This window comes from Myiozetetes cayanensis, unplaced genomic scaffold (genome assembly GCF_022539395.1).
Source record: "Myiozetetes cayanensis isolate MyiCay16 unplaced genomic scaffold, myiCay2020 scf27, whole genome shotgun sequence".
NCBI classification, from domain to species: domain Eukaryota; kingdom Metazoa; phylum Chordata; class Aves; order Passeriformes; family Tyrannidae; genus Myiozetetes; species Myiozetetes cayanensis.
Genome location: NW_026087488.1, coordinates 5,132,023 through 5,158,080, shown reverse-complemented (window position 1 = coordinate 5,158,080; position 26,058 = coordinate 5,132,023). Strand labels below are relative to the sequence as shown.

Below are 26,058 nucleotides of genomic sequence, written 5' to 3'. Positions count from 1 at the left end.
CCGGGGCGCCCCCAGGCGGGCGGGAGGACCCGCGGCAGCACCGAGGAGAAAACACCCCCACCCCAAAAAATCCAACCTCAAACCCCCCAAAAAAACAAAGGAGGCGGAGGCGGGAGGCTCTGTCTAGTATTTTATTAGATTTCGTTTCCAATATGCCTGTATTGGAAGATTTAGGAGACAAAAAAGGCACAAACTCACATTTAAAGAAACGACGAGATAATCTAACCCTTTCTACAAAGTGTGTGTTTGCCAAAGGAAAAGAGCACGATGAACCCATCGGGACGTGGCAGGAGGCCCAGCGGGATGAACCCAGAGGGGTGTGGGATGTGGGGGGTGAGCGGCCCCACCAGCAAACCAGTCTGACCCAGGCTGGGGCGAGGGACCTGCCTCCAGACCAACAAACCCACCTGGGCTGGATGGGAGTGAGGGTCCCAGTGCATCCATCGCTCCTGGACAGACCAATGGGTGGATGGATGGAGGAAGGGTCCCAGCGCATCCATCGCTCCTGGACAGACCAATGGGTGGATGGAGGAAGGGTTCCACTGTATCCATCCACCTCGGATGCACCAAGGAGCGGATGGGAGCGAGGGTCCCAGCACATCCATCGCCCGTGGACGGGCCCGTGTCCCAGTGCCAATCCCGCCGGGAGCCGACAGGTCGAGGGGTTCTTGCCAAAGCTGATGAGAGGTACGGCACGGTAACGCTGCGTGATCTTCGCTATGCTCACTAGCAGGAACCAAGCATCGAGACTGAAGGGTCTTTACAGGATTTGTCTATCCCAAGGCTGAGGGATGCTTCCACTTCGGATCAAATTGGAAGGAAAGAAAACACGGGGCAAGGGAGGCGGTGGGGGGCGGGGAGGGGGAGTATTCAGGCTGAAGTTCCTGCAGTTTTCCTCCCCACCCCCGCCTCCAAGTTTTTCCACTAATCAGGAAAGCTTTGTGTAAAAGCTCTTACTCTGAAATCAGAGGATCAAAAAAGGATTGCACGGTGGAATGTTACAATCTGCTTCCACGGCGATTAGTGTCATCGGATGGAAAGCCTCTTGGATAACACAAACTGAAAGAACAAGTGTGCTGTGTGTGTTCTCAGGTCGCCCTCAAGTGTAAGAATCCCTCGAAACGTAACCAACAAACACGAACAGAAGTCAGTGCATAAATTCTCAGTTAAAAATACTTCAAACTGAAAGAACTCTAATTGGGGCCTACACTCCTAAAAAAACTTCTGGAACAGCTACAGAACATGCCATGAAACATCCTGGTCCCAAATAGCCTCACAGATTAAAATTTTGTTTCTTTACCTATTTTACAATAAATTCGTTTTACTTCTGCCTGGTGAGATTGCTAAAAACCCCTCAAACCCCACCCCAACCCCACAGAACCGTCTGAGGTCACTGAGAAGAGCCTGCCAGAGTTACTGGTACAATTCAGAGCTTATTGCACTTAGACATGAGTAAGGCAAAATAACAAACTAAAAATAAAGGGATAAACTGCCCCCTCCCCAGAAACCAAACGCCATCCTCTCCCTCCAGAGCATTCCTGTCTTCCCTCGCTCTGCAAACAGTTCTGATCCCAGCCCTTGCTCAGCATGGCATGGGATCGTTTCGGGATCTCCTGCTTGCAGGAGCAGGAAGGGCTGGGGGAGTTGGTGCAATACAGAATGCTAAAAAGACTCCTCAAAAGTGGTGGTGCACCCACGACTGTTTGGCATTTCAGTATTTCATGTTAGTGCTGCCAAATACAGAAGTGGAAAATAAAGTTATTACTACTAGGGGAAAAAAATAAAGAAAAATCAAATATTGTGCCTTAGGGCATTAGCAAAGAAGTAGGATTTTTTTTTTCTCATATGTATTTAAGAAAGCAGCATTTCTTTGTTCTGCTTAGTTGATTGTCTAAAGCTGATATCAACATAAGGATAGTTACAGAAAGTATTTGAGTTCATTAAATAACCACAGCTCTTTACATTAACAGTATCCTTTGTGATTTATAATCACCAACAGATATCCTAGAAAACAACTGCAGGTTTTTATAAGTTATTTTTTTATATAGCACGAAAGGAGATATTTTAGTCAGTCTTGCAATGGGAAGAATATTATTGCTGAGCAGAACCACCACCCCAGGCACCTGGAGTAACCAGATACCAAGACTTTACTTGTACACCAGCCTTTGCAACATCCCAATTGATCCAGGGAGAATCACATTATTATTAGTCAGAGTCACTTTAGCTTCATAAGTTATGGGAAATCTTGGTAAACAAAGAACCAGGGAGTTGCAACATATGCCAAGAAAGATTTTGTAAGACTGACACACAGCTGGAGGACAACATGGACCAAAGGGACCATGGCCCCCTAAACTGAAACTCCACAGGGAAGTGCTGAAGGTGCCAGCCACGGGGATGCTGATCCCAGCTCCTGGGCAGTCTTTAATCCATGGATGCTAAGACAGAACAAAGTAATGCCAGGCAGGAGCCATGGATCACAACCCATCACAGACCAAGAACTCTCTCTGGCTACTATTCATCACATATTCAGATTACCTGTCATTAAATATCTCCCCCCCTGGGAGCAAGAGCCAAAGCAGAGCATTTTGTGGAATAGTTTTGCACTCTAAAAATACTGACAAATTTCCCTCTCCAAACAGACATTCAAAGAACGGTGAAGGGCTGGGCAGAAACAAAGGTGGCAGTTTATCCCACATGGAAAAAAAAACTTAAAAAAAAAAAAAATAAAATTAAGTCACCACATCACAAGACTATTTTTAGCTAAAAATGTCACTTGGAAATCAAACAGGGCCACATGGAAATTGGTCTGAACACAATGAAAAAAAAGAGGAGGGAGGAGTTGTAAATACAGCGATCTCTAAGTCACACGTCTCCGAGGAGCTGCCTCCTTGGGATACACGTGCTAACGTTGGAGTGCTTAGTACCAGACGGTCTATTTGCTCACAATATTAAGGGGCATCTAGAATTAGCTATGGGAGGTTTCAAATCGCCTGCCGATTGGGTAGAGAAAGGCTTGATCCAGAGAGGGTCCGTCAGTCAAGAGTGTGGATTCCCTGGGCCTTCCTGATGACTGTCTTGAAACTGAAACAAAGAGACAACAGGGAAACGTTTTAGAATGACTCTGGAAGAGCAGCGTGCCAAGAGGAGTGTCAGACAACCTTCAGAGAGCAAACGTGAGTCAGGCTGTCACCAGGCAGACAATGGCAATGCAGCCCTGCACTGGGACACTGCAGCACCAACCCAGAGCAAACGGGAATGAAGAAGGAAATGAAAAGGTTGAAGCTGCATTAAAAAAAATCATCAGAATTCATCCGAAATTATCAGAACACACCCCTTCAGGCACTCCCTCATCTTGTTCCCCACCTACCACCAGCCAACCAGCAGTTAACAGAGGACAAGCAGAGGTAAACAGTCAGTGCTCCAGGAGGATGTGGTTCTGCCCCACCCCGTTCTTCCCAGGGATAACTAGGATGGTATTTTACTGCCCTAGAAAAGTTGTGGCTAGTTACCTGGACTTCTCAACATAAATGGACAATCTCTTCTTTCTCCTTGCCTTCTTACTTCTCTAACACTATACCACATTCTTCTACAGTGTCTAAGAAAAATTCACCAAAACCAAGCCCCAAATTGATGACATAATTTAACAGAATAGAAAGAGAACAAGTCAAAAGCATTAAAACTGTCATTGCTGCTTCCCCTGCAGTGTGAAGTGTTGCTCCAGGCCTTGGCCCATTAGTAAATACTGCTAACAAGCAACACAAGAAATAAATTCCTTGCTAATATTCTTGGAATGTTCCTTTTCCAACCATACCTAAGTATTTGCAGGTCCAACTTTCTTTTTTTGAGACACAAAATTTTTCTGTTCAAGTCATGGGAAGTAACACATGCACTACAGAAATAAGAACAGCAGCAAAATCTACAAAATGTTCTAACACATTTTTCTTACACTTCTCACTCAGACATTTCTTCAGAATAGATCTGAAACGAGACAGTAAACTCGCTCATCAACCTGCCAGTGAAACGGGTTCACTATAAAAACAATCAATACCACAGATTTGCCTGTCAGCAGCTATAAACAGGATCATTTCTTACATAGGCTTCTCTGGGGTTTTTTTATTAAATAATAGAGCAATACAGAGTTTGTCCAACTCCCTTGATACCTACAGTGCACGAGGAAGGAGTCATATTAGTCATCTGCAGCCGACATTCCTTTCACTGGATCTTTTTCTCTCATCTGAAAGAGGAAACAATATTTGAGTACTGATTCTCAAAATTTATCAATATGGAACACATTAAGCTACCTCCTGCCTGTAAGACATTGATTATCCCTGAGCATCCCAAATCACTGGTTGTGAAATGCACGTGCAGGCACCACTTCTGCTTAAGCTGCAGGTTGCCTACAGGATTTGGAGCCATTATCCAAGGGGCAGGGTGTACTTGAAACTATAATGAAATATCCCAAGGCATGAAGGGAGAGAAGGGTAAAGTGCAGGACACAAATCATAGAACAAGGTTCTCATTATTACCAACCTTGTGTTTCTTTGAGTAAGAATCCTGTTACATACCCTCACTGCCTGCTTATAGGACTTAGAGCTAAAAAACCCTTTTACTCAACTGGTTTTTGGCAACCAAGGAGGACAAAAAATCGACCATTCAGCTTTGGGTAGAAGCGAACACAAGATATTAAAGCAGTAAATGAATCATTGACACTCAGACCCTCATTACCTGTGGTTCAATACATTTACTGGCTCAACAACAAACAGAAGTCCATAACGATCAGAAGGAGATGCCAGCACGATGGAGTCATGGCCCAATCATTCAAACCACACACAGCATGACCCAGATAGCAGGAGGACAGTACACACCATGCTCTGACAATGCACCAGTCTTTCCTCTCTACTGTACTGGAGAGAAGCAGCTTCTCACACAACCCACACCTGCCCTGCTTTTCCACTGACCTCATCCAGCTGTCTCTTGGTCTCCTCCTCCATCCTACGAATGTCCTCCATAGTCAGATCAACCCACTTATCGAGCCAGCAGAAGAGCTGCCGATGGAAGTTTGTGAAGAGCCGCTTTTCTTGCTGCAAAGGGAGGAGGAGGAAAACACAAACGAGCTTAGTCACAGGGCAATTTCCATGCATCTACCCGGATTGTTACAGTTTTCAGAGATGTGTACACTGAAGAATCAGCTCCCTCGCCCACCTTTCTACACAGCTGCCACAATTGGAAACTGGAGAGAGCTAATTTTTATTCTTTTAACAGAATATCTAATCTAGAGCCTTGAATCCCCAGAGAAAATGCCTTTTTTTTTCCCCCCAAGCCTAGACAGCAGTCTGCATGCTGCAATGAAAGAATCAGTGAATGCTTAAATAATTTCTTTTGATTTGACAGTATTGTTCTGACTGAAAAAAGTGCTCCAAGTTGGGTTTACTTAGAGCTTGAGAGCTGGTCTGAAGGTACACAAAACAGGAGAAACAGGTATTTTAAAATAATCCTTAAAAACTGGAAGTTAGGAAATGTAAAGGGCTGACAGGCACCTATCTTCCTTTTTTTCTTTTGCATTGACCTAAAAAAATGCCTAAACTTGTTTTCCACAGCTGAAAACTTCAAGCAGAGGTAACTAATGAGCACAAGCTGCTTCAGGTTTGAAGCAATTTACTTCCATTTTGTAGGAGATAAGCCAGACAAAATCATTATATTATACAGGGATATAAAATGCCTCTTGCAAAGTCCTCATTAAGGAAGGACACTTCAGCTTTACCAATTATGGTTTCATATCTGATAACCTGCTCTTATCAAAAGCAGCTCGACTACTTTGAACCAAACCTGCAGACGCTCATAAAAAGAAAGGGATTGAAGACACTGCTTTGTTCAGGGCTTTTGTTACCCAGGTATTTGAAATCCTGTAGCACCATGGTCATTCCCCCTTGGAGTTCTCCTTAGATTATATCACCAGAGAATTACTTCTGCAGAAGCAGCACTGCAGTTTATCAATATTAACCCCTGAGAAGCCTCCGTGATCTGAAGGCGCTGGTGTTTTATGAACGTGGGACTGCCTGGAGAAATCACACATCCTGATTCCCAGCTGTAGCATCCTGAGACAGTTCATGGGTTATGGGTTCTGCCACTGAAAAAGCTCTCTTTAGGATACCAATTTTGCTTTAATGAATGAAATTTCCTACCCTCTGCTTGCTTTTCAAGCAGAGGAAAACATGACTACAGCGCTAGGACTTGCCAGAAAGATCCTCAGCTGATCAGGATCAAACAGCTGAAGTTGTAACTATCTCCCCATCTCCCCACAAAAATGTCTTGCCCCTAAGCAAAGCAATTCTAGTATAAATGCATCATCTCTTCATTCACAAACCAACATCCAAGTGACTGCAATTCTCAGGCTGATCTATTAAACACTGCAAAACAGCCAATTTACCTTCATACACTGGAGCCAGAAAGGTTCAATAGCCAATTCACAGAACAATCAGCCAGCCCTGCCCTTGGATTAGCGACAAACTGAATCAATGTTTAACTCATTGCAGGATTTCAGAGGCCTTGACTACACTGCCTGAGGTGACATGACTGAATTTCAAGCTAATATCTCCAGGCAGGACACACTATTAGAAGCTGCTGAGGTGTTACAGCAGGCAGAAGGTGAAACAGGCCCCTTTTCAACAACTCCCTTCATGAAATAACTCACCTTCTGTATAAAGTTCTCAACTTTATTTTGCAGGCCCCACCACTTGAACTTGACTGTTACCAGCTTGTAAGCACACATGTATGGACAATCTGACTGCTTCCCCAGGTCCTTCTGCAAAGACACAAAGATATTCACATTAAGACTCTGGCCAGGTGTCTCCAGGAAAGCAGCTCCTTCAGTCCTAACTATGAAGTCTTCCACAATTCCTCACAATCCTCTTGCATCCTTACACCTTGCTTATCTTTTATTGACTAGTTTTGTCACATCCTTTGTCAACCCTTTTTCTGGGTATAGAAGAGAATGATGAAAACAGACCCTGGTTTTATACATAGGTTGCCTTCCCTCCATTTTGAGAGTGGATTATTCCTTCCCCTCCTCTGTTGTCCACTTTCTCTTCAATTAAAATTATGCCTTTCAGTATTTTCACTGTTATGACACTACTTGGTTTCCTTAAAAGTCTCCTGACAAAGTGTTCCTACCTAAAACATTTTGGAAATAGATTACATCATCTGAGTCACCCACATAATTATTAAGCCCTAGAGAAAACTCCATAAGGCTTCCTACTTCCTTTTACAGGAGCCATATCCACCCTTTCCAAGTGAATCGCATCAGCCTCAGCTTCTGCCAAGTTTGCCTTTGCCAGATCAGAGTTGCACACCCACAGCTGCCCAATCCCGTTCAGGGTCCCTTTTAAAGACTGGTATCACATTTGCACTTGTAGAGTCTTCACATTCCAAGGATTTCAGTGAAAGGTTAAATACTGCTGGGCATTACTCAGCTATTTCGTCCTCGAATTCTCTTGGGTGGACCTTGGGCTGAACACCAGACAGCTCTGGCGATTTCTTTGTACCAAAACCTCTTCCATTTCCTTTAAATTCAGAACAGATTCACAGCTGAGTTCCCTGTTTCCTTCTACAGAGGTGAATCCAGCATTTTACAGTTACATCTTTGGCTCCAAGCCCCAGCATCTGTGCCTCAGTCACGTGAGCTGATACAGAGCCCCTGAACTCATCAACACATACCTTCCAGTTGGGACCCAGAGGTCCACGTCCAGTCTTGACAGACTTGAATTTTGCTGGATCTTCTTCTGCCTTGTAATCCTATTGGACAGATCCACAAGATTAAACACAAGTTCTCCTACTGTAACCCAGCTGCTCACTCTCACAAAGGATTTCTTTTTCTGTGCAAAGAACTAACCTCTAATTGCCTTCTCAAGAGCTACTGTTTTCAGACATCAACACTAGGTCAGGCACTCTTAAAGGAAACATATTTCTTCCCCCTGTGTTGGTCCTAGACCTATATGAAGTGGTACCAAACTGCTATGACCTTTATAAGGCTATCAAAAGATCTGTAACCCCTCAGGATATGTTTCCTGGCACCATTTGTTCTTTGGGAGCCAAACACTGCTGCTACAGAAAACAGCTGCACTCTCTGGGGCTGTGGTAGCCAGGGTTTTCCACAGCACTGCATCAGTGTGATGCTCACATGCTGCACACTAGAAGACAAGTACAGTCAAACTCATAGTACCACCAAAAAGAAAGAGTCTTCAGTTATGGTCCTTATTGGACTGGAAATAAGTTTGCAGCATCCAGATGCTATTTATGTTCTACCATTTCATCTTCAGTGGAAAGAAAAGCTAAAATAACTACCCGTGCTGGTTTAATACCCAAGACCGAGTTTGAGAACAGGTATCAAATACTGTTTTAAAGTCAGGAAACTCAAACAACATCCCACTGTCATACAGTTGGGTTTTTTTTCCAGTCCACTACAGAAATATCCCTTACTTTCTTACAGTAACTGTAGTGATTCTTAGAACAAAGTGACTTGTGAAACCATGGGTCAGGCTCAAAAAGGAGGCAGGTTCAGAGAGATCCTGTCTGGAAAGGGCAGTGTCACTTCCTGCTAGTCAAACACTTAGTCAGCTGCAGTGCTGGAGAACTACACTGTCACATGCACTGTAAGAAGGCAACAGTGTTGACATAGCTTTTAAAAAAGCTCTTCCTCCAGCTTGCTGGAACTTTGAAGGAATGCCTTCACTTGTGCTGCTACCTGAGACCATTCCTGGGAACACAGGTTGTCCATTATCCCCCTTTTAGCACAAGGCCTCCCCCACTCAGAGCTCTTACCCACCTACCATACCTTGGGAAGGACTTGACTCCGATCAGCAATGTCTATGTAAATGGCTTCTACATTCTTCCATACCTCTGGCTCCAGTTTATGCACCTGCAGTGAGAGAACAAGACCAATTTACCGGGTTGAACTACTAGAACGTTACCAAAGCCAGCAGGAGGTGCAGACACCCAGAGCTCCCCTTGCACACACAGAGGGGACACTGTGGCAAACACAGTGTGAGATCTGCTAAAGGAGCAAAGGTGCTCACACAGAACAAGTGTTTGGGGGCCAATTTTATTCACAAGTGTGAGAAGCCAAAGGAAGGAGGCTCTGCCTTGCTAGTGAGATAAGCATTTCAAATCCAGGAACACAGTGAATAGACAGTTCCACACAGCAGTTCCCTAATCTAGCACAGAAAGCAGCACTGTGACATTAAAGAGATGAGTAAAATGACATGACACAAGTACTTACGTTCTCTTGTGTTCCAAGATCTGATTTATGCCAGGTTTCAATTTTGATCAGGAAGTCATCCTTCATATACTCATTCTGTCATCAAAATAAAGCTTCTTGTTATTCTCAGGATATGTAACTTGTCTTCTTATTAGCTAGATAAGCATTAGGAGAGTCAACTCCAAGAATTATAATTTGATTGGGGTCTCAATTAGGGAATTTCAGAATTATCTGTAAACACATCATTGCTTTTAAGGAATTAGTGATCAATTAATTTTGCTAAGATCAGATAAAGCACAAGCTGTTCACTGAAAAAACATAAGTTCCATTGTTTTAGTGAAACATTTGGAGTTTATAAATATCTTTTTCTTTAAAAGACAATATCTGTCACTCTTTTCAGAGTTTAGAAGGGATAACATAAGTTAACTAGGCAGAAACCACCTCTTCAAAGAGATTATTGATCTAGCACTGAGTACATATTTTGATGCAATTCTTCAAATTAATAACAATATTTAACTGATGTGCTGAGAGCTTTTGACACTGGAAAGGGGAGGGACAAGAAGCAGAGATCTGCCAAGTAAGCAAAAAACTTTCCATGTCTCACTATCACTGTGGGTGGCAAAGGACTTCCAAAGGTAACCCAATCCTCCCTCAAGGGAGCAGAAACAAAAGCACAAGCCAGTGAAACACTCAGCATGTAAAAAGGAAATATCAAATTCAGAAAACATTCCTCAGAGGGACATCATGGCATGGGCTAACTGGCTTTTCCTCAGTTTCCCCAGGCAGTGGGACATTCCCACGTGTAAAGCTGAGCATTGCTGCAGCACAGACACATCCCTGGCCTGGCCACAAAGGGTTGGGAAGGAGGGTTAATCTGTGTGATCTTACAGTGGGAAAAGCTGAAGTGCCTTTAGCTAAAGAGCTCCTTATATCCAGAACATTTCAGACATTATTCAACAGATCATTAGTAAAAGCAATACTTACTGTAATAACTGGTCCAAGAAATCAACACATGAAAAGAAAGAGATACAGTACTTTAGTGAAAAAAGACTGTACAGCAACCACTGCCCTCCTCCCACTGTCAGCAAAACAGGGGCAGCTTCAGCTTCCCAGGGGGCTGCTGCTACTACTGAGTTAAAAAACATGAAAGTGGTTAAAAACCAGTGAAGTTCACCCCCTTCTCCTCTGGAAATTCTCAGACTTGGAGAAACCCAGAGGAGCAGCAATTAATTATGTACTGCCACTTGTGCTCCCTGGACTCCAGCCAGCTGGATGAGAAGATGGAATAAGTATGTTCAGCTGACGGCATTTTACCAATCCTTTCTCAGCTTGCAGATAAGGAACCTCCCCATAGTTGTGGAGCAAACACATGCTGGATTTCAGGGCAGTGCAGACCTCGCTGTTCCTGCACGGGGTAACCAGACCCTCTGCATCTCTACTGCTCATGGTAACCAAACTCCCTGCACAGGGAGGCTCAATTATTCAACACAGAAAAGCCATTAAAGATCCTGTAACAGTCAGCATCTGTTCCACCTGAGCCATCAGGGCACGTTAGCAATTCTGCTCCAGACTAAGGAAGTCTGGAGTGGAACTTCACTGCTCTGTTCTGAAGTTTAACACGAGGGCTTTATCAAACAGCAATTTGGTTTGAAAGGTACGATTGCAATTTGTGAGTTTCCAACCCAACATCCTGGAGACAGTTACCATCCCAAATCACCCATCATGCACATCCAGCTTCCTTAATTACCTACTGCTGGGCCTTGGATTGTTCCAAACCCCCAGCAGTCTGAAAATTGCTTTTTACAGCAATTTTACAGAAGGCCAATTATTTAGACTGACATGTTGGGGTGGAGGGAGAGAACAAGGAAGCAGAGCTGAGGCTAATTCTTAAAAGGCTGAACTTAATCTCGAAGAACATTATTTCTGCAGGAAGGAGGGGTTTTTTTCCTGCTAGTCCCAACAAAATAATGCATAAACCAGCCATAATTATAAATCAGGGCCTTCCCACCTTCCCATGACTATGCAGCTGCCTGAAAACAGGTTTCTTCACCTTCTTAATTTCTTCCCCGTGGGGAAGACTCCTCATTTGTAAAGCAAACAAATTAATCTCTTTAGAAATGTCCATTAAAACTCAGATGCTCAGCTTGTTACAAATTAGGACTTGCTCTTGAGGTGTTACAGCAACAACTCCTCCACATTTCAGCTGAACTTGTAACTTCTCAGTTTCTCGACATTTGGCCACAGGCCACACTTCTACTCAGAGGAGTGGAACACACATCAAATTGCTTTTCTAAAAACATTTAAGCAACATTACATCAGACTGCAGAAAACACCCAGGAACGCTGTTCTCCTTGGCACAAGCCCATAGGTAGAAGTATTAGACAACCCTTATCACTTCTTACTGGAGAAGTTGTGAACTCACACAACAACAATCTCATTTACTGTTCATGCTCTCAAAGGAGCCAAGCGAGGCTTCCATTCAGAGCACATAAAAACAACATATTACAGCACAAGCAAGTGTGCAGAATTGCAGGAAGTTATAAACCATGCATTTAAATCCCCTCAATCTGCAGTACTGCTTTGATAACGGCACATAATATGCATATTAAAGTAATAATTGAGCTTTTCGGGGAGATATAGGGAAATGTAAGAAGGATGATCTTATATAATAAAACCAGAATACCATGAGGCACAATTAACTAAAAGTGCTGCTTTTTTCCAGTTTAGAAGGCTCTGTGTAACAGCTGATGTGCAAGCAAGCAGTGCCCCAGGGAGCAGCACTGACACCCCCCTGCTCTGGGAGGACACAGGCACAAACACCAGCAGCTCCTGCACTCAAAGCAGGCTGAGCTCTTACTGTGTCCCTGGCTCCTAAATTCCAGACTCTGGTGAGAGGGATGACAGCCCTGCCACTTGCTGGAAGCCAGCAAGGCATTTTGTGCTGCCCAAAGACTCCCAGCAGGCCGTCCAAGGGCTTCTCACGCACGACCAGAACACCTGAGAGCGTCCCAAAGGAAAATGGTAAAGCACAAGGAACCCCACAGCACATCCACGGGTTCTTCCCTGCTGCCCAAGACCAACCAAGGGAAGGTTTCAGCAACTTTTCTGAGCTTTCCTTGATTCATGTCAGGCTGGCAGATTCTCTAAACAGATTTCTCAGCCTCCGCATCAAAACTGCCTTCTGCTCCAACCCCCACAACAAAGCCCTTTCTATCTCATATTCTATTGCTGTTTATTACAGTTAAGGGGTTTTTTTTTTTGGTTTTCTGATCATTTCTAGCATATCAAAACCTTCTCTGACTGGGTTGGAAAGTCTTGTACTTGATTTTAGCATCACTTTTTTTTTTATAATTTTTTTACTTAAATGGAATTTTAGCAGTGGGAACTGAAGGATGAGCAGGTAGGAGTGAAAACACAAGTAACTCCACACCTTTGTTTCAGAAATTGGTGGAGAAGGAAAAGAGGAGGATAAAGCAGACACTGAATCAGTTCAGTGTGCTTAACATGGAAATAAGCTAGACATTTACTAGATCATTGAAGTAATATGCAGCAAGAAAACTGCATAAAAATTAGAAAGGTTGCAAATAACTTTGTTTCCACACCTTGAATTATGTGACACATTAAAAATTTATCATGCAGGATCTGAATTTTGTATTTGAAATATCCATTCCACAAGCCTGCTACATGTAATTTCACATACTTAAGTAACACCATCCTCTCCCACTGCAAAGCTCTTTCCTTCTTTTAAAACACTTCATTTAAAATTCTCTTAAGTAAACTGTCGAAAAATACTTTTTTTCTATCTTGAGTTTCAAGTACCGTTGGAATTTTTAGGTTTCTAGTTCCCATAGCAACTGTACCACTACCAACTAGCAGCAAATGTATCCTTCAAAGATGCAAACAGCATGAAGCAGCCAAAAGCACTACATAAGTTTGGAGGCAAAGTCAAATTTTCAGTTCCTGCAGCAGCAAAGATCAGAAAAGCAGTAGTGGTTAAACACTGTGGCTGGTAACTGCAGTGAGACACTGAACACTCCTGCAGAAAATGGGTTTGATGTTATTTCACCACTTTATAAAGCTTCCAGAGCCTCACCCCTGCCTTACACATGGATTCACTTCATGCTTGTTGGATGAGGTTTGGACAACTGTGTCAAGCAACTGCAGCATTACCTGTTCAGCCTCCCCCAAGCTCAGATCCTGCAACTGCACAAACCCCGGCAGGTAACACTTTGCTCCCTCCAAACTGCACTTAAGCCAGAGGCACCTGAGATCTGCCCTGTTCCCCTCCTGCATCTTCCACTGCTTTTCCCACCTGGCTACGCTGCACTTGAGTACTTCAAATCATCCCTCATATTTATTTCATCAATGCTACACATCTGTTCCCTTAGCAGGATTAACACATTCCTTGGTCTGTTCTTTTCCACTGTCACTCAGTAGCAGCACAACAGGCAAGGGCACTTCTTTTAAGTCCTCATATTTTGCTTTTCCTGACCACAGAAAGGTGGTAGAGAACAGAAATCCAAGATTTAAGAGCTGAAACAGCTTCCATCCTGGTTGCCTCCTTTCTTATCCCCTCCTACCCTCGTCCCCACCCTCAGAAACCAAAAAGCCAGAATCCAACAGTCCTTCCTCAGGCACTCACCGGTTCTGCAGTAGGGATAGGCATTCCATGCTTTTTCATGTATATTCAGAGCTCCTTCAGGGGCCAGCATTCTCACAAACGTTGGCACCTTGCTGCAGAATTTGGAAATAGGAAGAGAGGCATTGATAAGGACTTCATGTAATGAGAGCTCTGGCCCAGACACTCTGAGACAGGCAGGACATCACCTGGAATGCAAATGCTAGAAATATGCACTTGTGCACAGTGGTAGAATGTGTAGAGCTCTCCCCACTCCCAGTAAAATGTTTTCCAGAGATACCAAACTGGACATGTTAATATAAACACTCTTTATATAATGAAGGATATAAAAAAAAAAAAAAAAAAAATCAGAGGCTGAAAACAGGTTGAAATCTAGAAGGTATTTTGCTCTTTAGCCAAATTCAAGTATGAAAATACTGGGTAACAGGATCAGACTTGCTTTGAAAAGCTCAAAGCCAGATTTTCTCGGGACAACAGCCACGTTTACAGGGGTGGGTAGGTGTACCAGTGATGCTCACTGCCAGCTGCTGTTCCACTCCTGCGTGTCTTTCAGCCTTTACACAATCTGTGATTTACAGTTGGTGCAACCCCACTGCAGCTTCCTCCAGTTCCTCTTGCCCAACCCTGGGGACACAACGTTTCCCATACCTCTGTAAGTGGTAGATCTTGTGTGTGTACTGCCCACGCTCTCCATCCCTTTCGTAGGGTTCGTTCACCAGGACCTCCACTCCTTCTCCTCCTCCAGTTTCATTTTTACTGGCTTCTGCCACAGAATACAGCTGCCCCACTTGATACTGAGGAAGTTAAAGACACAGTGTTATGACAGATATAATTTAGCAGAAGTAATAACTTCACCAGATGATGCCAAGGGTAAATTTGTTACCTGGGGAAAGGGTAGAAAAAAGGACACCCACTTGTATGGCCAGGTAAGAAGCTCCTTTAATTCCATTTGATATAGAAAGCTTGAGTGGTAGTTAGGAGGAAAGTACTGCCAATAAAATAGTTATCCTTAACCCCTCAAGCTCCAAACCAACACAAAATCAGGAGAAAGCAGAAAAGATTAAAGGAACATCAGGATAACACTTAAAGAAAACACAGATGACTTCAGGAACACTGTAGGAACACAAGTCCTTTGTTTTCACTCTTTTTGGCACACAGGTGTCCCAATTGTTCAGGTCAAATGGAGAGTAAAGCACTGCCAGTCCTGAATCAATAAGCACACAGTACTGCATGCAGAAGAGTCCCAGGGAACTTCACATGAAGTTTTTTTTACAAAATTCTGCCACTGTTCCCCTATTATTTTTCCTATGATCCTTGTTTTGGCTTGTGGGTTTTTTCTGTATCGCACTTCCTCTTAGCCACAAGCTTAAACCACTAAGAGGGAGAGCACAGAATTTCAACATGCAGTAAAATTTTTATCCTAAGCTCATTTTTCAGTCTCTTGCTGACACTCACTTGGCACATTACTTGCCAGAAATCACTCAAACCACTTGATACTATACAGTTGCTTTCATAAGAGGCATGCATGAAACAAATGTTTCACAGGGAAGAGCAGAGGAAAAAATCAAGAACATGAACAAAAGAGAACATTTTTCTCTGCATAAGATGTTAAGATTAATACACTCCTGCCTCTAGTAGCTACAAAAGGGGATGCAGAGCTCAAAAGAAACATGATCAAATGAAGAAAATTCACTCAGGTCTCTCTGAGTGAGGCAGAGTTAGATGAGCAAAGTTTGAGGAATGAAGAAGCTACAGCACTAAGCCAAAAGGAAGTGTTCTAACTTAAAAGAGTTAAGTCTTCAGAACTCTTAAGCAAGCAAAACAGCAACTGTTGCCAAAGGCAACAGAACAGAGAGGCAATCTGAAAGGGTAATCCACAAAGTGTTTGGCATCGGAAGTGCAGTGACTTAAAAAAACCCCACCAAAATCAAAAAACCCTCCAAAACACAACTACAAAGCAATGGAACACTGTTTAGGCAGCACAGAGCTCTGCACCAGAGTCAGGAATAACGCTTAGCACACTGCAATCCAGCCTGGAAAAGTGGAATACAACCCAGAAATATTTCACTGGGCTGGTCCATCTTCAGCAACGACGGAAGATTTCTACCGTCGTTAAATTTTGTTGTCGGAGTGTCCAAAATAACAACAGCTCCCAAGCACTCTGGTGTTTTGTACCATCTGCTGCTAACAAAGACCATGGAAACATTTATTCCTACTGGAAGAGCAGCTTTGCTGGATCTCTGCAGAAGGTGCTGGCCCAGGTTATATGAGCAGCCCTTGCTTGGCTGGACAGTTCCTGCGCTGGCACAGCAGGTTGGGTTTCAGTCTGGATTCTGGGCTGCAAGGCCCTGACTTCTGACATTTCAGACACCACATCGCTTTCCTTATGACTCCCTGCATATGACCCATACAGAAAAGAATATTCACCTCCCTCCAGAAGAGTAAAACATGATGAGTTGTGAAACCTTAGAAGCAAAGGTTGCTTTAGCACAGTTAGAGTCACACACACACCCACAGTGAAGAGGGTTTGTGATGAGTTTGATAAATGCAAGGGGAGGACTGAATGGCTTTGACTGGTTTGAAGCAAGTCCCAGGACAGGTCTCCAGGGGTACAAACTAATTCCTCTTAGTAACAATCTCTTATTCATTCCTTCTCCCTTTCAAATACGTGGGTCAAAGTTCACACACTAAGAGGATAAACCCTTTGGTTTAACATCTTCACCATTTAAACTTCCCTGTTATTTCTGAGCCTTTAATCGCATTGATAAAAAAGGCCCAAATAAAACTGTCCCAATGAACAAATCCCACAGCATCTGCCTGCAAAGGTTAACAGAAAAACAGATCCTGGCTCCATGAATCTGGACTCCAGACAGCTCTGTCCTTGCAGACCCAAGAGCTCCAAAATAACCTTCTTCTCTTCTGCAAGAAATCATCCCCCTTGATCTGTGTCACAACACCCCTTATACAGCTGACAGGATATCTTCATTACACCAAAACTCTTTCAGAAGGCCTGATTTCAACATCTCCAAGAACAGTTGTTTTCCCAAAAGCAGCTTTGAGCACGATTAATAAATAAGATTCCTCTGTGTTTGGCAAGCTCCTTCCCATGTGAAAGGAACAAAGAGGCAGCACAGAATGTGTACACACAGCTCTAATCCATACCAGAATTTCAGTGGCAGCTGGCACGACACCCACACTGCCGCTCAAGTCCACGCTCCCACCGTTGGCACCGCACAACGCGGCACTGGTCGGAGATGGGAGCAAAGGTTGGCACCCAAGACACAACAAGGAGTTCTCCTTCTGCTCCCTGCAGTGGGACAATGTATAAAACATGGGAATGCAGCCTGCAGCCTGCACTTGAGCAGGACCACATTTTGGCAGAGCTTCCTTGTAGAAGACAGTCTGCTAACTCCTACAGCCCAGCCTTCAAGTTTTTAGTCATCACCAGGGCTTCTCTTCCTCTATTTTATTCCCATCTTAGCAGTTACTTGGCTAACTAGTCAGCACTGATCTCCCCAGTGCCCTCCTAATCACTAGTTTTTCCTTGAATTCCATACTATTTGTTAAGCTCCATTTGCCAGGGATGAGGAGTCTGAACACAGAATCCTCAGCATATCACAGAACCACACAGAAGACTCCCACAACCCTTTGGTGATGCCTCAAAGTTACCATTAATTTCACTCCCTATTTCACACATTGGCATCAGACTTTTGTCAACAGTTTGCATGCAGAAGGTGTGAACTCATGTCTTTGGAGCAAAAATGGCCCATATTAAAGTGAAATCAGAAGTCCTCTTGCTAGTCAAGAGATGCTTAATTAACAGCTAGACAGTCAAGAGCCATAACAAGTCTCCAGAGCCCTATTTAAGAGTTTTGTACACAAGGAAATCCTTGAAAGCAATGAAGTTTTAACAGCTGTTTAGTACAGACAGCAGTGTGGTGACCAAGTGATGCACAGATGTGTCAGCATCTTTCCACACAGGAAAGGGGGTGAGGCAATAAGCAGAGCAGTAGTCATCCTCTGAGTCAACACTGCAAATAACCTTTCTTCTTAAGCACACCTAAAACACTGCCAGATCACCCCAGTACATATGCAAAGGTAAGTGAACTTTAGAACTCCTCCCACTCACGGAAGTGGCTCCTGAAATCTGGTCTATCCTGGGAAAAAACACCAGACCTTGAAAAGAGGCATCACTCAGGGACATGGTGACAATACACAAATTTCAGGAGAAACTGAGTTTGGTCCAGTTGGGGATCTATCCACAATCCAAGCACTGGACCCAGGGTAGAGGAACACACCTCCTGAAACAGATAACCCTTGGCCACCCTCAGACAAGGAGGCTGCTTGAGAGCAACAGATTCACTTACAGCCCAGAAAGCTCAATGTCCCACCCAGCCCAAACACAGGGCTCAAACGTGCCTGGCACTAAACAGCCAGGGAGGGAAAAGTGCACAGCCAGGGACTCGCTTTAACTGGATGAAGGCTAATCCCAGTATCAGAGAACTCAGAAAACCCCTGTGTTGGGTTCTATCCAATCTAACCCCCTCAAAGAAACAATCTCTATACTGACCTGCATATTCTTTTTACACAGCTTGATACCAAGGAGCCACATCACCCCCAGGGCAGGGCTCCTGTAATTCAGGCTGAGGGCTTCTGTCCACCGGGCTTGAGTGCCTTGCCATTTACCCACAGCTTTGTCTAACCTGCAAGTTTGTCTCCTTTGCTTACTTGGTAAAGGTTATCATGTTAGTCCTTCCTTTGTCAAGGATTTCCCCACACAAGTAGCACTCAGGCACAATAAAAGACCCAAACATCCCTACTGTAACACTTCAGTCTGACTTCTGTTAGAACTGTTTGAAACAGATGAATGCAGAAAGCATAAAAGCTACGGGTAGGGAGCTGGCAACAGACAGACTTCTGGCATTATAACATAGAACACAGATCTAAAACAGCTCCCTGATCAGAGGCCTAGACTTTCCATCAGCATGTGATGCCTGTCACAGCAGACTGATCCACAGGAACAAGAAACTCAGCTCAGGCACTGCTTTTGTTTTACCAGCCAGCCCCATGGCTGCAGGAACACCCCACACCAACTCCTAAACTGTGTTCTGTCGAAAGAGTAGAGAGTTATAAAAGGGATGTGCTTAAAACAGTGCTGCCATGAGCCAGCCCACCCCTGTCTACGCCACAGTAGCTGCTATATTCAGAGGAAAGAAAAATGAACAAGAGTGCTGTTATCACAGCTCTCCTCAAGAGTTAGAACAAGCCCTTGATCAGAGCTCTCAAACCTAAGGCTTACAGCCAAGGATCACAAGAAAAAAAAACCCAAAACATCAAGAAGAAGAAATCTGCTGCAGAAGTGCTGTAGACTCAGTCATTTCAATTTCTACCTTGCTAGTATGAAGGTTAAAAAATTCAAAACATTTGTATGGTGAGATTCTCTGTAAGAGTGGTGTTCAGTCAGAAGGGAGGAGCCACTGACTCTGCACAGCTACTCCATGGCCAGTCTGGTGGTCAAAATCACCATGCCCATTATAAACTACACTTCTTCTGTCAATTAGAGCTTTACCTAAACAAAAAGGAAGTTTTCTGCCTCTAAGAGCTGGAGAGGACAGGTCTTAAAAGAGTTCTAGGAAAGATACAATCTTTCTTTTGCTAAACCAGCCTCATAAATCAAGAGAAATTCTTGATCTTTGCCAGAAGTTTAAAAACAAAGAGTTCCAGCAACACATAGTTTAAAGGGTAACTTAAATTTGTACTGAAGCTTCCTCTTCATGCTAGAAAAGAACAATAGTACTAATCAAGAGGAAACCGCACTTTTAAACAGTCTGACAACTCAAGATTTATAATCAGCGTATCTGAAAGTATAAAAGATCAGTGCCCTCAGACTTCAGTTTGGTCAAAAGGATAGTGAATGAGTAACAGCTCACAGGGGTCCTGAAGACAGCTCTATCCTTCTCTTGCATTTTCCACTTTTTCTTCATACAAACTGCTTTGATCACACGTTTATTTACAGTCCTAAAGAAAGGAGGCAAGAAGAAAAGAACTTACCTCCTCCACAGACACAGGCAGGATGACGCGGCTGAAAGGGAACACAGAAACAGAAAGTTAACAAATACCCCCAAATTTACCCAGCACATTCCTCCCAGCAATGGCTGCACAGCTCTACCCTCCACCCAGTATTCCAGCATCCACCCAGTGCTACCATCCCTAGCTCTTGCTCTTTAATCCCAAGACTATTTATATAATAACCTCAAAGAGAACCAACACACGACGGGGCGTAATTGCAATCCTCTACTAAAACTCTGTAATTCAACAGACCCTGCCTGGTGATACCTCCCTGGCCTACAAATCCACGCAGTGTGTTCCCCCCCCAATCCATCCTTTCAGCAGTCACATCTCATTTCTCATCAAGCTGCTGCAGAGGGTTGCTCTGGGCCTCAGCGATTCTGCTGAGCTCTGCGAGAGCCACAAGGCTCTGAAGATCTGCTCACACATCCCCAACCCAGCAGGAAACAGCCCTGAAGAGAGAGCAGAGGAAGGGCCCTCTCAGAGCTCACTGCAAAGGAAGGTGCTGCCACTTCTACACCAGTCACTTCTTTTCACGTGGCGGTTTCCTGGACGCTTCTGAGAACTGACTGACTGGACAGCAGAGCAAAAACTGCCAGAAATCACACTGAGGGTTTTTTGAAAAGGAATAAATGTAAAGCTGACAAAAAATGAGCATGTGTTGAGGCCTTTAAAAATATTGCATTTATCTAACAAACTAGATTTGTATTTAACTTCTGCTTCTGATGTTGAACAAGGAACCAATGCAAGAGACAGATATGAAGTGGATATCGCTACTGTGGGTGGAAGAATTCCCAATTCTTTGGGAATTAGTCTCAAAGAAACTAGGACATAATGGGATCAGGAAAAAGTCCTCTTTATTAGCAAACTGATTTTTAAAAAGCAGTACTGGTGAAAATTGAATTCTTTTTTTACATATTGCCAGCAAGACACCACAAGAACAAACTGCAAGAGAGGCAAAAGTTTGCAGATTATGCAAGATTCCTTATGACAGCAATGCTTTATGCTGGCTGCAAAGTACTGCAGAAAGAGCTACTGAGAACTGCAGATGAAGTTCAGCATCAACAAAAGCAGAATAATGCACTACAGGCCCTTGTTTTCACCAAGCACATGGGGTTACTGAGCCCCAAATTAGCTACTGCCAACAAATGTCTTGTGTCTTTATGGAAAAGCACCTGGAAACATCAGCTCACCAGCAGTTCAAAAGTAAACCCAATATCAGAACACACACAGAAAGAGACTATGATGTCACTGTAGTCTCTCCTGTACCAACATCTTGAACATTGCACATAGTCCTGATCACCTCATCTCAAAGAGGATATGGAACAAGTGAAGGAAGGAAAAAGGTGATTGAAAATGGGAAGAAGCTTCCATGTGAGAAGAAAGCAGTCAGACCTTGCCTTTCCAGCTTGGGATCAAAAACAGCCAAAGGGTTCAGGTATGGAAGAGCACTAGAGATCATGAATGATGTGAAAAAGTGAATGGAGAGGCAACAGCTTCTCTTACAGCAGAACAATCAGCAGGCAACAAATTTTAGACCAAATCAAGTGTACTTCTTTACATCATGTCTACTGATGTAGATCAAGTAATGGGATTCCTTGCCAGACATGGAAGTATAAGCAATTTTTAAATGGGATTTGATCGATTCATGGAGATCCATATGCCACTTACTGGTAGGATACACTGAACAACAATCCTTGTACTCACTATTATATATTGTTTCCTGAAAATATCTGCTAAAAGGCAAGATGGAAGAGGATCTTTGGTTCCAATTCAGTATGGTGTTCCTTACATAAGGGAGGGCAAAAATAAAGAAGTGGATTTTCACAGGCAGACCTTGTCATCAAGCAGGACTTTAGGTTAGTAACCTGGATAAAACTGCAGCACAAAGGAAAAGAAGGACAGGGTGATAAGTAAGGGTGAAAGACCAAGACAGAGGGAAGAAACAATGGCTTTGGAATGGAGTTAAAATATTTGTCTTTAGAAAACTTCATGTAAAAACACTGATATTGGCTAATGAAATTCCATTTAGGAAACTGGAAGGCACTAGATCTGAATATTTATCTTAGAGTTTAATGTTCATCAATGAAGAAACAGAAACACAAACAAGTTCAATGGTTTACAGTTTGTTCAGCAAGCCAAGAATGCAGGAGTGAATAACACTTATAGGTTGTCAAGTAATAAAGAAGGAGGAGGGAAGAGTTCTCAAGAGGATCTGGAAGGAAAGCTTCACAGGAGCAGCAATGGGAACAAAATTTCCTAAGTTTAGGACAGAACTCGCTCAACTTATGAGAAATTATACAATGTGGTTGGCCTGAAAATGATGAGGAACAAACATTTAAGATCCCTCTTAGATAAAAATCTGTCTCAAATGGCAGCAAAGGGAAGTACAGCTGCAGGGAAGGTCAGTGCCATCACCGTCACCGCACAGGAAAGGGAAATGAATCTCCACACTCTGATTCTCCTCAAGCTCTTCGATGCAGCTTAAATCAAAATAAGGAGAGCAAGCAAGGCCTCAACCAGCATTTACCAACCCTGAAACCAAAACCATGCAAACAAGTGAACAAAATCCATGCAGCTCATCTGCAGCACGGATGGGGAGAAGTAAAAGGTAAGTCTGAAAGTCTGACAGGACTTCTTCAAACGAAAAGTTCAAGTCATCGCTGCACAACCATCAGGACAAGAATCTGCACAGAAATGGTGACACAGGACTGACTGACAATAAAACATGGGACATCAGGTTTTTGTTATATTGCTCCACTTCTGTAATGCCTCCCAAAATACCTGTGGAGCAGATAATAAACCCCCTCTGACTGAGTAGGGAGGATGTGACAAGGGGTCACAGAGATGGAAGAATAATCTGTTCAGATGACACACAGTTACAGATCACTTGTGTTTTTACCACCTACACTAGGCAGGCTGTAAGGTACCTGTATGCAGTGTTTGGGTAAGCAGAACTAACACAAATAACAGTGAAACAGTCGTAGCAAAGTACTTCAAATAGCCAGCTCACACCAAAACAAGTGGTTTCCATATGCCTTAAACAACTGCTTCCTGGAGCAGGAGATTTCGTCAACAAACAGCTCAAATAGGACGCAAAATGGGCAACTTCAACATCCAACATCAAGGAAATACATACCAGAACCCATACAATGACACAGCTCAGGATGTGCAACTCTTAGAGATGGCTGGGAGCCCCAAGTCAAAAATAAATGCTCATTTCAAAGCACAGCAGCAACCTTGACTGCCCTTAGAGCCACATATGTCTCACTAAGGACACAGGGAAGGGAAGAAAGGGAACAGAACAATGTAACTAATGACAACATTTAAAAGGTTTGCTGGCCCTTCTGGAAAAAGAAATGGAAGCCTGTAAAAAGAAACAGCTGTAGGAATTCTGGGGTTTTAACCTTTAGCCTTAACATTTATACTTCATATCTTGTTTCTGAAACAGGCAGTGTGAAACACCAGTAGACATGCTGATTTGGTGAGGTAAATAATATCGAGTAAAATGACTTTGGGAAGTGATGCTCATCAAAATGAACTGTTCATACTCTCAGAAATCTGAAAATTCCAAGGACAGATGTTCCCACCTTCACAGCACAGCTCACTGGCAATGAGCTTTATACTGTGGTACAGGGTAAGAGGTTGGGAGCAGAAGCGTGAAAAAGATAGAAATAAACCACCCAAGGTGCTGTAAGAGGGAAAGTAGGAAATTCATAGGTAAATATCAACAAAACAGAGGTTATAGGAGTTAATTATATTTTCATGCACCTGAAACTAAGCACTTAGCCCAGGTTTCTGTCTGTTATCCAGTTTAATGCTACAGAAGGTAACAATGTCTCTATGTTACAAAGAGCAGTCCTGCTGCTGCTCTTGAATTCTACGCTCCCATTGTCGGATAAAAATAGCAAGGGTTTAAGGATTGGGGAAAAAAAGTTAATCAAGTTTAAAGACCAGCACAAGGATCAGTACAACTCTCAATACAGTTTTAATATTTAAATCCACCCCACGGTCCATAATCTGGCAAAGTAATTGCTATAAAGAGGGCACGGTCATGTAGGTAAATGTGTCTAAGAGAAGACCTGAAAACCCAATTTATCATTGGGATCACAGACACATCCTACAAGGGGAGAGAAAAATGTAAACAGAAAGCCTCCTCCATCAGCCAAAAGGAGTTTAAAATGATGGAATGCACTCAACTTAAGAATGCACTTGAATTAACCTTAAGAATCCAGGGAAGAACCATGTGCAGGAGTGTGCAGAGCTTGAAGTCACCCAGCCAAAGTGCACCGGTCCAAGAGCATATTCCAGCGTTAGCGAGCCCAAAGCTGCTGAACCGAGGACTGCGAAAAGCGACTGTGACTAATAGTTCCACATCCTCGCCTGCTTTCCACCCCTTCAACCCCACGGCGGGGCAGAACAACCGCAGCAGCCTCAGGGTCAGCAAAGAACTCCAAGGGCCGGTTTCCAACATCCAAAAATATTCTGGCGCTACCTTATTCCAGGCGGGAACAAGGGACCAAACCCAGGCTTGGCGCTTGGCTCCGCTACAACGAGCAGAGGGGACGAGACGCCCCAGCCTCCCACAGACCCCCCCCTCCTACGGAAACCACCGGGGCTGACACTCCACCGATGCGAAGCCCTCGGCACCGGGAACACCCCACAGCCCAGCGCCGGTGCGGGGCCAAGGGCCCCGGGGGCCGCGGGGGCCCCGCGGAGCCGCCGAGGGGCCGAGCGGACCCGGTGCCCGCCGGCAGCCGCGGCCCCCGCCCCGCCGTGACCTTCACGGCCGCCCCCACCGGCGCCGCGGCCCTCACAGCGCTCCCCCTTCCCTCCTTCCCTCCCTCCCTCTCTCCCTCCCCGCGGCCGCACTGCGGGGACCAGCCCCGGCCGCCCACCCGCGGCCGCCCCCGCGCCAGGCCCGGAGGTGACCGGAGGGACGAAAGAGGGGCCGAGGTTGGGAAGCGGGGTTGGGAAGCGGGGTGGGGGGGTAGCAGCGTCTCCTCGCCGCACTCACTATTCCTTGATGAGCACCATGGCGGTGCCGCCGCGCCTCCCGGCCGGGCCAGCCCCGCTGAAGGTGACAAGGAGGCGCGTCCCCCGGGGCCGCTCCGCTGCCAGGCGGCGATGGAGCCGAGCGAGCCGAGCCGAGCCGAGCCGAGCCGAGCCGAGCCGAGCGCCGCACCGGGACAGGGGGCCGGGCCGGGGGCCGGGGCGGTTCGTCTCTGCGGCAACGGCTGCGTCACCTCCGCGCCGCGCGCGGGCGGAGCCCGCCCGGCCCCGCCCACCGCCCCCCTCAGCCCCGCCCACCGCCCCCCTCAGCGCGGCGGGAGCGCGGCCCGACGGGTTTGGATTGCTTCTCTTTTTTTTTTTTTTTTTTTTTTTGGAGTATAAACTCTCTCCTTTAGGGGTTCTCCCAAGAGGTGTAAAACTAAGCTGCGGTTCGTTTCGGCTCTCCGAGCCTTAGGGGTTCCCAAAGCGGTTCAGCGGTCTCCCAGCAGTGCCGGAGCCCGCTGGCAGTCCCTCAGGTTTTTGTGAGTCGGCTCCGATGTTTTTAATTATAGCAGCGTCTTTAGGGTCTCTCTCTCAAGAGATGTAAACTGCACGGTGTTAGTCGTTTCAGCTCTTAAGGCTGGGATTCCCAAGAAGTCTCCCAGCGGTGCCACGAAGCCCTTCTGCCGCTAGTGAGGTTCTACAATCATAATACCATGGAATGGTTTGGGTTGGAAGGGACCTTAAGGATCATTCAGTTCCAACCCTCCCATGCCCTGGGCAGGAACATCTTCCACTAGCCCAGGTTGCTCCAAGCCCCGTCCAACCTGGCCTTGGACGCTCCCAGGGATGGGGCAGCCACAGCTTCTCTGGGCAAACCTGTGCCAGGGCCTCCCCACCCTCACTGGGGAAAACTTCTTCCATGTATCTAATGTACATTTCCCTTTCAGACTGAACCCATTACTTTTTGTCCTGTCACTACAGTTCCTGAAGAAGAGTCCCTCTCTGCCTTCCCTGTAGGTCCCCTTCAGATACTGGAAGGGGGCTGTGAGGTCTCCACAAAACCTTTTATCCGGGTTGAACAGCCCCAAATTTCTCAGCCTGT

At 44.8% G+C, this 26,058-nt stretch overlaps 1 protein-coding gene across 1 annotated transcript; it reads right to left on the bottom strand.

The window, feature by feature from the left end:
- Nucleotides 1–117: 117 nt before the first annotated feature.
- Nucleotides 118–25,150, bottom strand: PITPNA (phosphatidylinositol transfer protein alpha). Its single transcript, XM_050321769.1, has 12 exons — nt 24,979–25,150; nt 19,944–19,974; nt 14,541–14,686; nt 13,896–13,987; nt 10,238–10,245; nt 9,275–9,349; nt 8,831–8,914; nt 7,714–7,791; nt 6,692–6,802; nt 4,959–5,081; nt 4,165–4,234; nt 118–3,081 (listed from the first exon to the last, which is right to left on the bottom strand). The coding sequence occupies exons 1-11, from the start codon at nt 24,996–24,998 to the stop codon at nt 4,187–4,189; spliced, it is 816 nt and encodes a 271-aa protein (XP_050177726.1). The 5' UTR covers nt 24,999–25,150; the 3' UTR covers nt 118–3,081; nt 4,165–4,186.
- Nucleotides 25,151–26,058: the final 908 nt, after the last annotated feature.

Coding starts and splice junctions, on each gene's coding strand:
- PITPNA (XM_050321769.1), bottom strand. CDS start 24,998: ATGGTGCTCATCAAGGAATA. Junction 6,803..7,713: donor CTCTGGGTCCCAACTGGAAG/GTATGTGTTGAT, acceptor GTGTCTTTGCAG/AAGGACCTGGGGAAGCAGTC. Junction 5,082..6,691: donor TTGAGAACTTTATACAGAAG/GTGAGTTATTTC, acceptor CTCCCTTTGCAG/CAAGAAAAGCGGCTCTTCAC.